This window comes from Misgurnus anguillicaudatus, chromosome 14 (genome assembly GCF_027580225.2).
Source record: "Misgurnus anguillicaudatus chromosome 14, ASM2758022v2, whole genome shotgun sequence".
Classification (NCBI taxonomy): Eukaryota; Metazoa; Chordata; class Actinopteri; order Cypriniformes; family Cobitidae; genus Misgurnus; species Misgurnus anguillicaudatus.
In genome coordinates this window covers 5,327,521-5,342,192 of record NC_073350.2, presented here as the reverse complement: position 1 = coordinate 5,342,192, position 14,672 = coordinate 5,327,521, and the positions used below count along the sequence as shown (strand labels likewise).

Here is a 14,672-nt window from a genome sequence, read left to right as displayed (position 1 = left end):
GTCGCTTTGGAAGAAAAACTTTGTATGTTTTAAACCTGTTAAAATTTAATATAAACAAAATATACTTATAATTTTATATTTTATACATACTTAGTACATTTTATACTTGTACTTTATACAATTTGTAATATTTTGGCAAGGAAAACATATATATTTTTTGCCATAAAGGTTGTAAAATTAGAAATGTATTTGTTGCTCCTGAAATACATTTTGAATTATATGCTAATAAAGTTAAAACTTAAAATTAGGCTTGACTTTTTACAAAATGTATTTAGCATATTAAAAAAATATTTTGGCCAGAGAAATTTATTTTTTTGCCATATGGGATAAGGGTACATTTTTTTATAATTGAGATTTATACATCATCTGAAAGTATAAATAAATAATAAATAGAAAAAAAAGCTTTCAATTGATTTGTTAGGATAGGACTATACTTGGCAAAGATAAAACAATTTGAAAATCTGGAATCTGAGGGTGTAAAATTTGTGCAAAATTTTGAGAAAAACTCATTTAAAGCATCTGCATGCACTTACAAAAATAAAGTTTTGATATATTTACGGTAGGAAATGTGCCAAATATCTTCATGGAACGTGATTTTTACTTAATATCCTAATGATTTTTGTCATAAAGGAAAACTGGATAATTAAGACCCATACAATGTATTGTTGGCTATTAAATATCCATGCTACTTATGACTGGTTTTATGGTCCAGGGTCACATATGATTAAATATATGAGCCAACAACAAAGATTTGATGTACTGAATATTAAAGAACAAAGAATAAATCAATCTTATTGGATTACTTACATTTTGTATTCTTTTGTGTGAATTTACTGAGCAAAGTTTTCTTAATAGGAAATGAAACAATACCATATAGCATATTAACTGGAATGCTATATTAAAATTGTACATTTGTGCACTTTATAGTAATGTATAGTGTAATGTAAAATGTATATGCTTGTGTAATAGAAAGTATGTTTTTTTTTATTTACTGTAACATTTTAATTTTTAAAGGTGCAGTGTGTAATTTTTAGAAGGATCTCTTGAAAGAAATGCAAAATACAAAACTATATTATCAGGGATGTATAAAGACCTTTTTAAAATGAACCGTTATGTTTTATTACCTTAGAATGAGACGTTTTTTATCTACATACACAGAGGGTCCCCTTACATGGAAGTCACCATTTTGTGCCGCCAAGTTTGCTCTTAACAGGCAAACTTTTTTACTAAGTTATCTTCAATGGTGATATGTTTTTCCTGTGGCAGCTACCATGGCTTCTCTATGCATTTCAAAAGCGAAGGGTGAGCTGTAAACTAAGACCACTAGATGCCACTAATATTTACACACTGCACCTTTAAATCACCTTTTAGATTTGCAGTTCAGCTAAATGTGACCCCGGACCACAAAACCAGTAATAAGGGTCAATTTTTTTAAATTGAGCTGAATTAACAAGCTTTGCATTGATGTATGTGGTTTGTTAGATAGGGCAGTATTTGTATTAAGATATCGAGATATTTTTTTTAGAAAATCAGGAATCTGAGGGTGGAAAAAACACGTTGAAAAAATATCTCCTTTAAAGTTGTCCAAAATAAAGTCTTTAGCATTGTATATTTTCACAAAATAAAGTTTTGATATATTTAGGGTAGAAAATTTACAAGTAAATCTTAACATTTATATATAATATTGACCTATACAATGTATTGTTGGCTATTGCTACAAATATTTCTTTGCTGTTATGTTGTGGTCCACGGTGAAAAATAATCCTGTAATGTGATCAACAATAAGAAAGGACCACAGCAATTTTGTCTTCAGACATTAAGAGAAGTTTAATGCGGTCGTTCACCTGTAATGTCTGTATTGTGTTGGTTTAAGGTGTGGGTTCGTTCCTGCTGTACTCCGTTCATGAGGGAATTCGAGGAATTCCACTGGACCCTGCTGATAAATCCGATGCCCTCGTTCCAGTTTCAGGCACATCACTCGCAGTCGGCATTGATTTTCATGCTGGTGAGTGTCAACACTCAAAAACACGTTTACTTTGTAGTTTTAAGATAAGACAAGACGTCACGAACACACCATTTGGTTTAATCATTTGTAAATATAATGCCATATATGTTATTAAAAGACAGATTTATATTTATTTTTTTTGTAATATTAAACTGTTCCTGTCAAAATGATTTGCAGCCGTGTGTTGTTAGTTTTGAGTGAAAGTTATCTGGAAAGAACAAACCTTGGAATGTTGCGTCTGGCCAATCAGAATCAAACATTTTAGAGAGCCATGTAATTAAACAAAATAAAACCTCTTTAATTGTGTTTAAATGTAGATAATGACACCATCTATTGGGTGGACATGGGTTTAAGCACCATCAGCAGAGCTAAGAGAGATCAGACATGGAGAGAGGATGTGATCACTAATGGCATTGGACGCGTGGAGGGCATCGCTGTCGACTGGATCGCTGGTGTGTCTATTTATAACCATTTTACAATTGTACCATATTTTCAAATGCTGATCACTGACATGACCTTCGTTTTTTGTGTCCTACAGGAAACATCTATTGGACCGATCAGGGCTTTGATGTGATCGAGGTCGCCAGACTAAATGGTTCGTTTCGATATGTGGTCATCTCACAAGGCCTGGACAAACCCCGGGCCATTACTGTACATCCTGCGAAAGGGTCAGCCATCACTTTCTGAGCGGTATGAACCATTCAGCACTTTCCTTATGTGAGTACACTTAACGTTGGTTGTTGTTTGTATAGGTATCTGTTCTGGACAGAGTGGGGTCAGTACCCACGCATAGAAAGATCTCGTCTGGATGGATCTCAGAGAGCCGTGCTGGTCAATGTCAGTATTAGCTGGCCCAATGGCATATCGATTGACTATGAGGTACACATATAACCACACAAATCACTTCTCTCTCATAATCCTACTGAAAAGTCCAGCAAAGACCAGCATAAGCTGGTAGTTGGTTTTAAATGGTTTAAGGTGGCAGTAGCTGGTCTTAGCTGGTCCTCCCAGCTTGGCAAAGCTGGTGGGTCAGCTGTTCTTCCAGCCTGACCAGCTAAGTCCAGCTTAAAAAGTGACCAAAACACAGCTAAACCAGCTTGCTACACCATCAATACCAACTAAAACCAGCTTGCTACACCATCAATACCAACTAAAACCAAGCTGGGAAACCAGCTAAAACCAGCTCACCAGCTTATGCTGGATTTTTAATATTGAAAGCACAAATTATGCTAATATATAAATGTTACTTATTGTTCTAGCAAGCATAAAAATGCATAATGTTTCCTATTAGTAGTGTGCTATCAGTTAAAGGTGCAGTGTGTAAATTTTAGCGGCATCTAGTGGTGAGGTTATGAATTGCAACCAACGGCTCAGTCCACTGCTCACCCCTCGCTTTTGAAACGCATAGAGAAGGTACTGTAGCCACCACCGGACAAACATGCCATCGTCGGAGACAACTTAGTAAAAAAGTTTGTCCGTTAAAGGCGGAGTCCACGATGTTTGAAAGCCAATGTTGATATTTGAAATCACCCAAACAAACACGCCCCTACCCCAATAGAATCTGGACCTTCTGTTGATAGACCCGCCCCACACATACGCAACCCGGCATTTGATTTGATTTGATTGGCTATAAGTGTGTTTTGGTAGTCGGCCTGTCTTCTTTTCCAATGCGTTTTTCAAACATCGTGGACACCGCCTTTAAGGGCTTCTGTAGAAACATGGCGCCCCAAAATGGCGACTTCCATGTAAGGGGACCCTCAGTGTATGTAGATAAAAACATCTCTTTCTAAGGTAATAAACACATAACTGTTCATTATGAAAGGTCTTTATACACCCCTGATAATATAGTTTTATATATTATTTTGCATTTCTGTCAAAAGAGCATTCTATAAATTACACACTGCACCTTTAAAGAGTTGTCCAGGTAAGTATGTCACAGGACTAATGATATATTCGTTTCTTTCTTGACCTTTAGGAGGGTTTTCTGTACTGGTGTGATGCTCGGACAGATAAGATCGAGCGTATTCATTTAGAGACGGGCGAGAACAGAGAAGTGGTGCTGTCCAGTAACAACATGGACATGTTCTCCGTATCTGTGTTTGAGAGTTATATTTACTGGAGCGACCGGTCAGTACATGCCACACAAAACTCATACAGTATTTTTACATTTAACTCTTATTTAATGATCATGTGTACACATTAAATCACATAACCTTCATGCTGTTTTTCATCAACACATATAAGCATTGTTATAATATCATGATGACAGACACACGATCTAACACATTTGATGGGACAAAATGTTTTATCCTGCGCTGGCAAATTAAGAAAATGAGCACATTTTCAAAAATGAGTTATTTACATTTTTTATTTTTAATATCACTGTAAAACTAAAAGATAGATAAAAGATTTATAGGAAAAATATATGTTCAACTTTTTTCTTTCTTTTATTGTTTTATTAACATTGAGACAGACAGCTTTAAGATCCACTGTAATGCAAGGATCCAATATAATGTTACACATCAGATCCCCAAACATTCACTTAAGACATAACAGATTATATCTGCATGAATTCTTGTCAAAACAGATATTTTTTTTAAACAAATTCTCTGTATAGGTGTATATATCATGGTCACATGCTCATCTATCAGTCAGTGCAAGGAAGATTGTTTTCAAGTGTTTTCACTCTTAATAACTATTTTAACATCAAGAAAGAAACATCCTTTTTTTCTCATTCCTGCCTATTTTTAAATCGAAACCAAAATGTCATAAAGATAATTTTAGATGTTTAATGACTATTTGGAGCATTCGGGTCGCTAGATAAGGGCTTAACTCTTTCCTTGCCAGTTTTCTTTTTTTAATTGTCAGCAAGCGGCAGCATTTTTTATGATTTTCATAAAAGTTTAATGCCTTAAAGAAAATGTTCTTCTTTAAATATATAAACATTCAATATATGAAATGAAAGAACAGACCCTCTGCAAAAAAAAAAGTTTCATCCTACCTTGATTAGTTCTCTTCTTATCACCTTCAAATGTTTGTTTTTCAAAAACACCAAAATTTGAGCAAAAAGCTGAGATAATTGCATTTTTGTGAAGGACTTTTGATAGAGATCAGATTCAGTGTGATTCTCAAAAGATACACAGAGTTCTTACTCTTTCACGTGAGATGTTGCTTCCGGATTGTATAAGTTGCGGAAAAGTTTCGGTTGGTGGATTATAGCGGTATTGCGGATTGTCGGAAATACTTGTCATTGGCAGGGAAGCGTTTTCTCTTAATTAAATGTTAACTTGTCAATGGCAGGGAAAGAGTTAATATACTTATGAAAACCTCAATTTCGACCAAAATCGATATTTATTCTTTCTTTCGCCTGTAGTTCAAAATTACGCGGTACGCATTCAGACTCATTTTGATAGCACGGGTCACAAATTATGTTAAGTAGGTATTAAGTTAATACTCACAAAACCTCCAATGCTGTGTATTGTTTAACGCTTCCTCATTTCTACACTGCATGTGACAAAAACGTTTCTTTTGTTAGGACTCACGCGAATGGTTCGATAAAACGTGGCAGTAAAGACAATGCCACAGATTCAGTAGCTCTGAGGACAGGCATCGGTGTACAACTTAAAGACATCAAAGTCTTTAACAGAGCTAGACAACAAGGTAAGTAAAACAGACTTCTTGCTGTAAAAATCATCTGATGGTTTTCTGTTACAAACAGGCAAATCTTTTATTATATTGGTTGTGCAGTTTTTTTCTTTATTATCTTAGTAGCCCATTGTAAGATTTTGTCCTTAAAGCATGTTTTAATCATGAACATGCCATTCGCAATACATCTTTTTTGTTATCTGAAAAAGCAATTGCGCTTGGGAATGTCAGGCAAAATGTTTTGTGTGACTTTCATATAACATAAAAAAATTATAAATGTGCACGATTGAATAAATCACAATAAGACCAGAAAGACGTATGAGTAAATGGTCCATTTTTGTTTCTTGTAATCAAACAAACACGTACGTTTATATTTAAATTCTAAGACGTTTGTAATCTCTTAACAATGTAATATATTTCATATCTGTCTTTCTGTGTAGGAACGAATGTATGCAAGAACAAGAACGGTGGATGTCAACAGCTATGTCTTTACCGCGGTAACGGTCAGCGCACATGTGCTTGTGCTCATGGAATGCTATCCGAGGACGGTCAGGGTTGCCGTGACTACGACGGATACCTGCTTTATTCAGAGCGTACTATACTAAAGAGCGTGCACTTATCAGACGAGAATAACCTCAATGCACCTATTAAACCCTTTGAAGATCCTGACCACATGAAAAACGTCATCGCGCTAACATTTGACTACCGCGGGGGAGGAGGAAAAGGAGCCAATCGGATCTTCTACAGTGACATCCACTTTGGAAATATTCAACAGATCAATGACGACGGATCGGATCGGAAAACGGTGGTTGAAAGTAAGTTTTTAATCTATGGACTTTTTATGTGTCGTTCTTTGTGGATGTTTTATGTGCATGACTTCATGCTGGAATGCTTTCATGTTTCTGTCATGTGCACATCTTCCTGATCTAATGGTCTATTGATTAAACTTTAATGTCTCTTAGCAGTAGACCATTAGATCGGGAAGATGTGCACATGACAGAAACATGAAAGCATTCTTCATCTTTTGTTAGGCAGATGCAGAGCAAAATCCTTGAAATGACCCCAGAACCCAGGAGGGCCATGCAACACACATAGTACTGCAGTAACAGCTTCTGTCTAACAAAAGCTCATGAGTGTATAAAGCGCAGTCTGTCAACCTGATCAGAGATTTATGTTTTAAAAAAATTGATTACTGCTGTTAAAAAAAAATACATCCAAAAATCCTGACAAAATAGTGTTATCTCAGAGCAGCAGTAGATTTATTACACTCACAGAAAAAAGGTACAGACGCTTGTGCCAAAAGAGTTCATATTGGGACCAAATGTATACATATCTTTACCTCAATGATACATATCAGGACTGACAGTGACTGCTTTTGTGCCATTTTTGTGTACTTTTGTGCACTTTTACTTAACATGTCAATACAAATAGCTTATACTATATACCCTTCACAAATCTTGTCAATAAATAGTTTCCGCAGCAAAAAACAAAACAAAAACAATGATAAAACATAATGAAAGTTACAAAACAAATAGCCTAAAATTACCAACAATTAATAGCATGCATTGAATAATAATGAAGTAATACTGAACCTTTACTTTTACAGTATTAGTAGTATAGTGTTTGATACTTTGCCAGGGTCTAAATCTAACTTTTAGTGGACTTGAGAAAATTTACTGCCCATAAAAACTGGCATATGTCCATAAAACGCTGAAATGGTTCAATTTACGCATTCGCCAACTACATAATTAGTACGTCTACAGCATTTATTAATCTTACTTCATCTTCATTTGAGCATGTATTAAAATATTTTCATAAAATGAAAAACATAAAATCAAAAGTTACTCATACAGGTTTACAACAACATGAGGGTGAAGAAATGATGAAAGAATTTTCATGTTGGGTGAACTCCGTCCCTTTAATTATTTATGTTTTATCAGTAGACCCAAACCCTTGACCATTGTGTTGCTAAAACTGTCTTCCCATTTCTTTCCGTCTGCAGATGTTGGGTCAGTGGAAGGGTTGTCGTATCATAGGGCATTGGACACCTTATACTGGACCAGTTACACCACCTCCACCATTACCCGTCACACTGTGGACCAGAGTCGTTGGGGGGCTTTCGACCGTGACATAGTGGTCACCATGTCAGGAGATGATCACCCGCGGGCATTTGTGCTGGATGAGTGTCAGAAGTGAGATTTCTCTCATTTATCAGCCAGCTCAACCACTGCTTCAGCTTGCATGAAAGCATTCTGTCAATGTTGTGGTTGTTCAAGGGGACATATCATGAAAATCTGACTTTTTCCATGTTTAAGTTCTATAATTGGGTCCCCAGTGCTTCTATCAACCTAGTAAATGTGAAAAAGATCAACCCAGTAACTTAGCTTTGGTAAACCATTCTCTACAAGCATGTAAAAATATGTCATTTAAATTCGGCTCCCTTATGATGTCAAAAGGGGATCTTATTATAATAATACTGCCCCTTATTCTGCACTATCCAACCACAGCACTGTCATTTAGTGCACAGAGAGAGAGAGAGAGAGAGAGAATAATTGACATCACAATTAAGTTTCAATTTTAACAAACCACCATTATGGCGATCAGTGTTTGCATTTCATCAGCTCATTTGCATTTAAAAGAACACAGCCAAAACGACACATTTTTGCTTACCCCTAAAAAATGGCAAATTAAACATGTTTTATAATGATCTATATGGTATTTTGAGCTAAAACTTTACATACTGAATGTACTCTGGGGACACCAAAGAAAAAATCTCATAATATGACCCCTTTAAAATGTTTTTAGTTGAGCAGCTGTTGTTATATTGCTTTTATCCCACCGGGCTGTTGAATGCTTTATTCTGATTTGTTAAGATATGTTGATTATATTTTCACAGAATTTTCTTTACATTACGTAGGAAAATTTTATGTTGGAAATCTAAAATACTTTAGCTGGGTTTTTACAGAATAAAGTCGCATGGAGTATTTGCTCATACATTTATGTGCAGACGCTTTGAAGGGATTTATGCTAAAAGTTTAGTGTTAAGTTAGAGTATTTTGTGAACGTGAGCGACTCTTTTATCATAACCCTTTCAAAGCCTGTGCAGCAGTCACGTATTTTGACATGATGCACCAAACACATATTTTGACATGACGAGCCACACACATGACACGCCGAACACATATTTTGAATTCTTGCTCCTCTAAAAATAAGTGACTGGCTGCCACTGGTGACTTAAGTATCTAAATACATTTTGTCACCTTTTACTGAATGGTACAGCCAGTGTTGGGAAAGTTACTTTCAAAGTGTAATACATTATATATTACAAATTCCTGTCATTTGAATGTAATTAGTTACATTACTATATTACTGTCTTTGAACTGTAATGAGTTACACTACTTTTGCGTTACTTTTGAGTTACTTTCATCAAAATAACAGAAGTATGACTAGGCATTATAAAATGTTAAAATGTAGTTTATCGATGCTTATTAATCTAGAAGTTATGTGTTGGCCCTCGAGCTTTGAATAGGCACAGTGAAAACTTATGGCAAAATACAGTAACAATCAATGTCAGAATCATAAACATAGACAAATGATCTGGTAAAAGTCTGGTAAATTATGGTACACATACCAAACACAATAGAGCTAGAGCCCACTATAATGCAACCTATAGCCTAATAACATGGTAAGACACGCAACCTCTTTTCATTTCTATTCTTTAATTCACTTTCAATTCAGATTCACAGCACAAACCTGGCATGCACTGGGTTGACACAACTTATCAAAAAGTGCTATTGGAGGATCAGGCCTCAAGGAATACAGCTCATTTCAGTACAATATAAAGATTACATATAGGCTAACATATAATTGCGTAATAAAACACAGACAAACAGAGGAACACTGCTTTTTGCCAAACAATGAATATAGGCTACCATACAAAGGCAGGTAAAAACTTTAAACAGTGATGTTTAAATGTACTATTTAGATAACCATGTTTAAGTCTACGTTACGTTGTAGTTTAGGTTAAAACTGTAGATAGCATAGGAATAGCCTAGCAATCTATTATGTATATGGACTGTAACCATAGCAACGTTAGCTTACCTTGTCATTGCTGGTGTGATATGGATTTTACTGGCAACATGTAAAAGTCTCTTTACTTTTGAAGTTCAAGCAGCACAGGAAACCGATAGCAACTTTCTGTTGCTTTTACTTAGTGCTCTTATTCACAAAATTATGCGTGTGCGGCGCTACCGGACCTGATTGCGACCACTTACAATGCTTATACAGCCGCGGACTTCCCAGATCCGGCTCTTTAAGAAACGCGTCTATATTTGACGAACACCACGTCCAAATCGCATTTCAAATACAAAGTTAAAGTAAAAATTAACATGTTGCATACAGCACGTGGAAACAGACATACGCTGCGTCCCAAACCGCCTACTTCCAACCTATATAGTAGGCAAAGAGTACGAGAAGTAGTGCTTTTCACCCACTATATAGTATGGAAGTATGCGGTCTGGGACTTCTGACACTCAGCCATAACTATTTTACACGCAGCTTTTTCATGTGTGGATGCTGGTCGCGCGCATTGGTCAAAAATAAAAAATAAAAATAACACGGTCTAATTTTGAAATGCATTGTTTTAATGCGCGTTACTAAGACTGTAACGAGTAAAATATTACCAAAATTGTATTAGTAATGCGTTATATTACTGTTACAGCAAAAACTAATATATTACTGTAATATATTATATTTTGTAATGCGTTACTCCCAACACTGGGTACTGCCACCATATTGTTTTGAAAAAGTTGATATTTAACATTTAGGTTATCATTAGGACGTAACAGTCATCATGACATGGTTATCAATATTTGTTATTGACTGACTTTTGCATTCTTCTCTTTACCAGTTTGATGTTTTGGACCAACTGGAATGAGCAATCTCCCAGTATCATGCGCGCTCAGCTGTCTGGTGCCAATGTTCTCGTGATCATTGGCAGTGACATTCGCACTCCAAACGGACTCGCCATCGATCATCGTGCAGAGAAACTGTATTTCTCTGACGCTACGCTTGATAAGATTGAGCGTTGCGAGTATGACGGCAGTCATCGATATGTAAGTTGATACTGATGACGTCACACACAGGTGTCTAGAGTTGTCTTCAGTATTTGTAGTTAAAGTGTCAGACATTTCATGAAATTTCTGGCTGTTTTGGACATTTGTAGGTTGTTCTTAAGAATGAGCCAGTGCACCCCTTCGGTTTGGCCGTTTACGGTGATCATATCTTCTGGACGGACTGGGTGCGCAGAGCGGTTCTCAGAGCTGACAAATATGTTGGTGGCGACATGAAGGTGTTACGAGCTGATATCCCACAACAGCCAATGGGAATCACCGCTGTGGCCAACGATACAAATAGCTGTGAGTCAGTAGATATAATGGTCTCATAGAAAGAGCGATTAAAGTGTCTTGACATCTTAGCCATGTTATAACAGTATGTGCCAGATGTAATCTGAGTTTGTGATAAAAGTGAGATCAACTCTATAATGTGTGAGAGTGACACCATCACACAAAATCAATGTCTTTCATCATGACTATCTAACTGTGATACAACCGATTCTCATAAACCTCTCAAACCTCTCCAACAATAATAGACCTCCTACTTAACATACCACTATGTCAAGTCTTCTGCTCCTCCAACTGGTTAATGTTAACAAATAGTCAAATAATTTTCAATTTAGGTTAAAAATCTTGGCACTAATATTGGTTTGACTTTCAACAGGATTTTTATGTTTTACAGATCATCAATACCAACAATTACTGTTTTATCGTTTTAGTATTTAGCCACATAACCTGACCTCCTTATTGATAAAGTGACCTATACTGCTATGAGGCAGTTAGTAAGGGTGTCACGATTTCGATTTTAAATCGAAATCGATCGAAATTAAGTCACAGCTTCGAACTTCGAATTAAAAAATGGGATCGTCGATGCTGCCACGCCCCCATATCACGTCCGGTCGGCTTGCCAAGTGAGGAAAAAACTCTCAGAGATGCCTTTAAAAACATCTGTCCATCGGAACGCGATCATATTTTAAACACGAGGGATGCTACAACTCCTTGAAATGCATATCATAAACAGGATTACCAGTGATCTGACTTTGGACAGAGTGCAGCTCTCTGCACGTGCGCGATAGTGAGGGAGGCGCAAAGATGCAGCAGGTTATATTTTAAACAAAAGGATAGTTTGCCTCAGCTTGCATGAAACGCATAAAACTGAAGAAATACATAAGGATTACTACTTTAGTTTATGTTCGGACAGATGCGAGCACGTGCACGCGAGACAGAGAGAAGCGCAGCTGCTTATTATGCTGGATTTATTTCAGATGCTATGAGTCCAAGACACGCGCATTAAGTCCATGTGCATTAAGTCCATGTTAGAGATGCGCGGATGGTCTATTATTTCATCCTCATCCGCAACCGCATAACAAAACTCATCATCCGTCCACCATCCATGCGCTCCAACGTTTCTGACCAGTTTTCAAAACCGCACCCGCCCGCCATCCGCTGACTGGGCGATGCAAGGCGCTGCTGATGACAGCCGTGAGACTAGAAAGCTCTAGAATATCAGCAGTGAACTCCGTCTTCGATCGGCGCACAGGGACAAAAATAAATAAATAAATAGCCTAAATTAAACGCACGAATTACATAGCCTGCACTGGTGTCATCCTGATTTACCACGTTGTAAAACTTATTCCAGGCAACCCTTTTCTGACCTTCTATTTCCTTTGTTTTTAATTCTCATTTTTTGAGTTTGCCACGTTCCTCCTTCGCCAGCGTTGATAAGAGCTGTGTAAAAATGCATCCTCATTTCTCCGCGCTGTTAATGATAGAACGAATGGATCCTTAACAGCCGAGGATATCCCAAACAATTAAAACCTTTATTAAATAAAACTGTGTATTTATTAGAAAACTTTTTTTTGTCACTGTTTTAGTATTATAAGTTATGTTTTGTGTTAATATTATTCTGTTTATGTTGCGTATATTTCTAGGTTGATTATTTGATATGCTGGTGAATAGATTAATCTACATCAATGTGTCATATGTTCTAAAATAAATTAATATTTTTCTGATTATCTATTTATTTCAATAAGTCAGAAATGTCTGCTGTTTTCTGCTGACAGGCGCGGTGGGCGCTACTGGGGGCGTGTGCAGCAGGTGACGCAAATTTTGGGTCCTCAGAAGGCTAGACCGTCTCATTTCAGTGCTTCTATACTCTTTGTTTCAGTTCTCTTCTTGAACTTCTGAGGCTGCCACTATGAAAGACAGAGATGTTGCATGCTTAGAAGGACAGAGCTAATAACAAGCAGTCGATCCGGCACCCGCCCGAATTTAATTAAAATATTATTTTTCGTCACGTCATCCGCCCCGCATAGTCCATGTGCGTGCAAGAAGGAATCCTCTCTCTACAAGCTCTCGCGTTAAGTGAAGCCCACAAACCCCCATGCGAGTTGTGCAATGTGCATGTTAATGTTAAAGTATTATAATAATAATAATAAATAATGGCATATCATTTTTGTCTAAATTATATGCCATATAAAAAATATGTAAAAATCGAGAATCGGATCGAATCGTGACCTTAGAATCGAAAATGTAATCGAATCGAGGATTTGGAGAATCGTGACACCCCTAGCAGTTAGACAATAATAAGGCAGATTATTTTCAAATAAAAGTCTTAAAGGGCTCCTTTTTACAAAATGTAATATAATTCTCAGGTGTGCCCAGAATGCATCAGTGAAGTTTCAGCTCAAAATCCCTCACAGATAATTTATTATAGCATGTCAAAAATGACCTTATTTGGGTGGCATTTTAATTTCTGTACCTTTAAATGCAAATGAGCTGCAGCTTCTCACTTCTTTACACACAGACAATGAGTGCTTTCAGTTAAAATAGATCTGATTAATTCAATCTGAGATAATATTATTTAGTGGACAGAGTACAACTCGCTGAGGGTGGACACTATGGTAATGCAGGACTGTAAGTGGGTGGGGCTTTATCAATGTGACCTCACATTGATAAGAGAATCAAAACGGCATGTCTAATGAAAGTGCTTTGATTTAATGCGGATTAAAAACAAGGAGCGGGTGGATATTTTTTCATCGTAGGCTTGTTGTGTTTACACACTTTTAACAAACATTTTGTCCAAACACCTTGTAAAAGTGGATTTTGCATAATAGGTGCTCTTTAGGGTGCAGCAGTAATGACTCGATATTATTATAAAAAATTATAAGTTTATATATAGAAATAAAACTACCAATAAATACTAATATACAGTTCAAATATTTGCATTGTGCATATTTTCATAACGATTAAACACCCCCACCCCAATTTTTTATTACCATAATTATAAAAAAATCTCATTATTGTGATGCAAAATGAAAATATTTTATTTATGAAATGCATCATAGTACATAGTACCGTAGTTGTTTCACAGCCTTAAATGATGGTAATACAATGTTGTTTTATACAAATCAGCCTTGCTCAAAAAATGTAAAAGCTGCCATTTTTGTGCTAAACATAACGTTTATGAGATACAGCCTATAAGTGGAGCTTCTCCAGCTATTATACAGCAGCCTGCTTATATGGCTTGTATACTGTCTTATCTTTGTACACCTGCTGTGAATGCTAGGACTGAGACATCTGTCTGTGCAAACAGGCAGTGAATGTTAAATGTGTTTTTTGTATGCGTATTAGAGTTTCATGAAACGGTGCATAATAAGTGCACATAATGCGTTTTTGTCAAGATCTTACCGGGAAAAGTAGATTTACATTTTGTGCATTTACCAGGTGAGTTCTCACCTTGTCGGGTGAATAATGGGGGCTGTCAGGACCTGTGTCTGCTCACATCAGACGGACGGGTTAACTGTAGCTGCCGTGGCGAGAGGAAACTGCTAGTGGACAACACCTGCATAGGTGAGATAATGTCCACCAATCACATACATTCTCATACATCTGTATGTACATATACA

At 36.5% G+C, this 14,672-nt stretch overlaps 1 protein-coding gene across 1 annotated transcript in view; it reads left to right on the top strand.

Annotated features, from left to right (window-relative positions):
* LOC129428110 (low-density lipoprotein receptor-related protein 1) overlaps positions 1-14,672 on the top strand; it is a 216,796-nt gene that overhangs the window by 136,979 nt on the left and 65,145 nt on the right. The window contains exons 36-46 of the mRNA XM_073875764.1: positions 1,874-2,005; positions 2,323-2,457; positions 2,544-2,673; positions 2,758-2,884; positions 3,981-4,132; positions 5,541-5,665; positions 6,091-6,465; positions 7,653-7,842; positions 10,560-10,764; positions 10,875-11,067; positions 14,491-14,616. Coding sequence (XP_073731865.1) covers positions 1,874-2,005; positions 2,323-2,457; positions 2,544-2,673; positions 2,758-2,884; positions 3,981-4,132; positions 5,541-5,665; positions 6,091-6,465; positions 7,653-7,842; positions 10,560-10,764; positions 10,875-11,067; positions 14,491-14,616 — 1,890 coding nt within the window. The remainder of the gene's footprint in view (positions 1-1,873; positions 2,006-2,322; positions 2,458-2,543; positions 2,674-2,757; positions 2,885-3,980; positions 4,133-5,540; positions 5,666-6,090; positions 6,466-7,652; positions 7,843-10,559; positions 10,765-10,874; positions 11,068-14,490; positions 14,617-14,672) is intronic.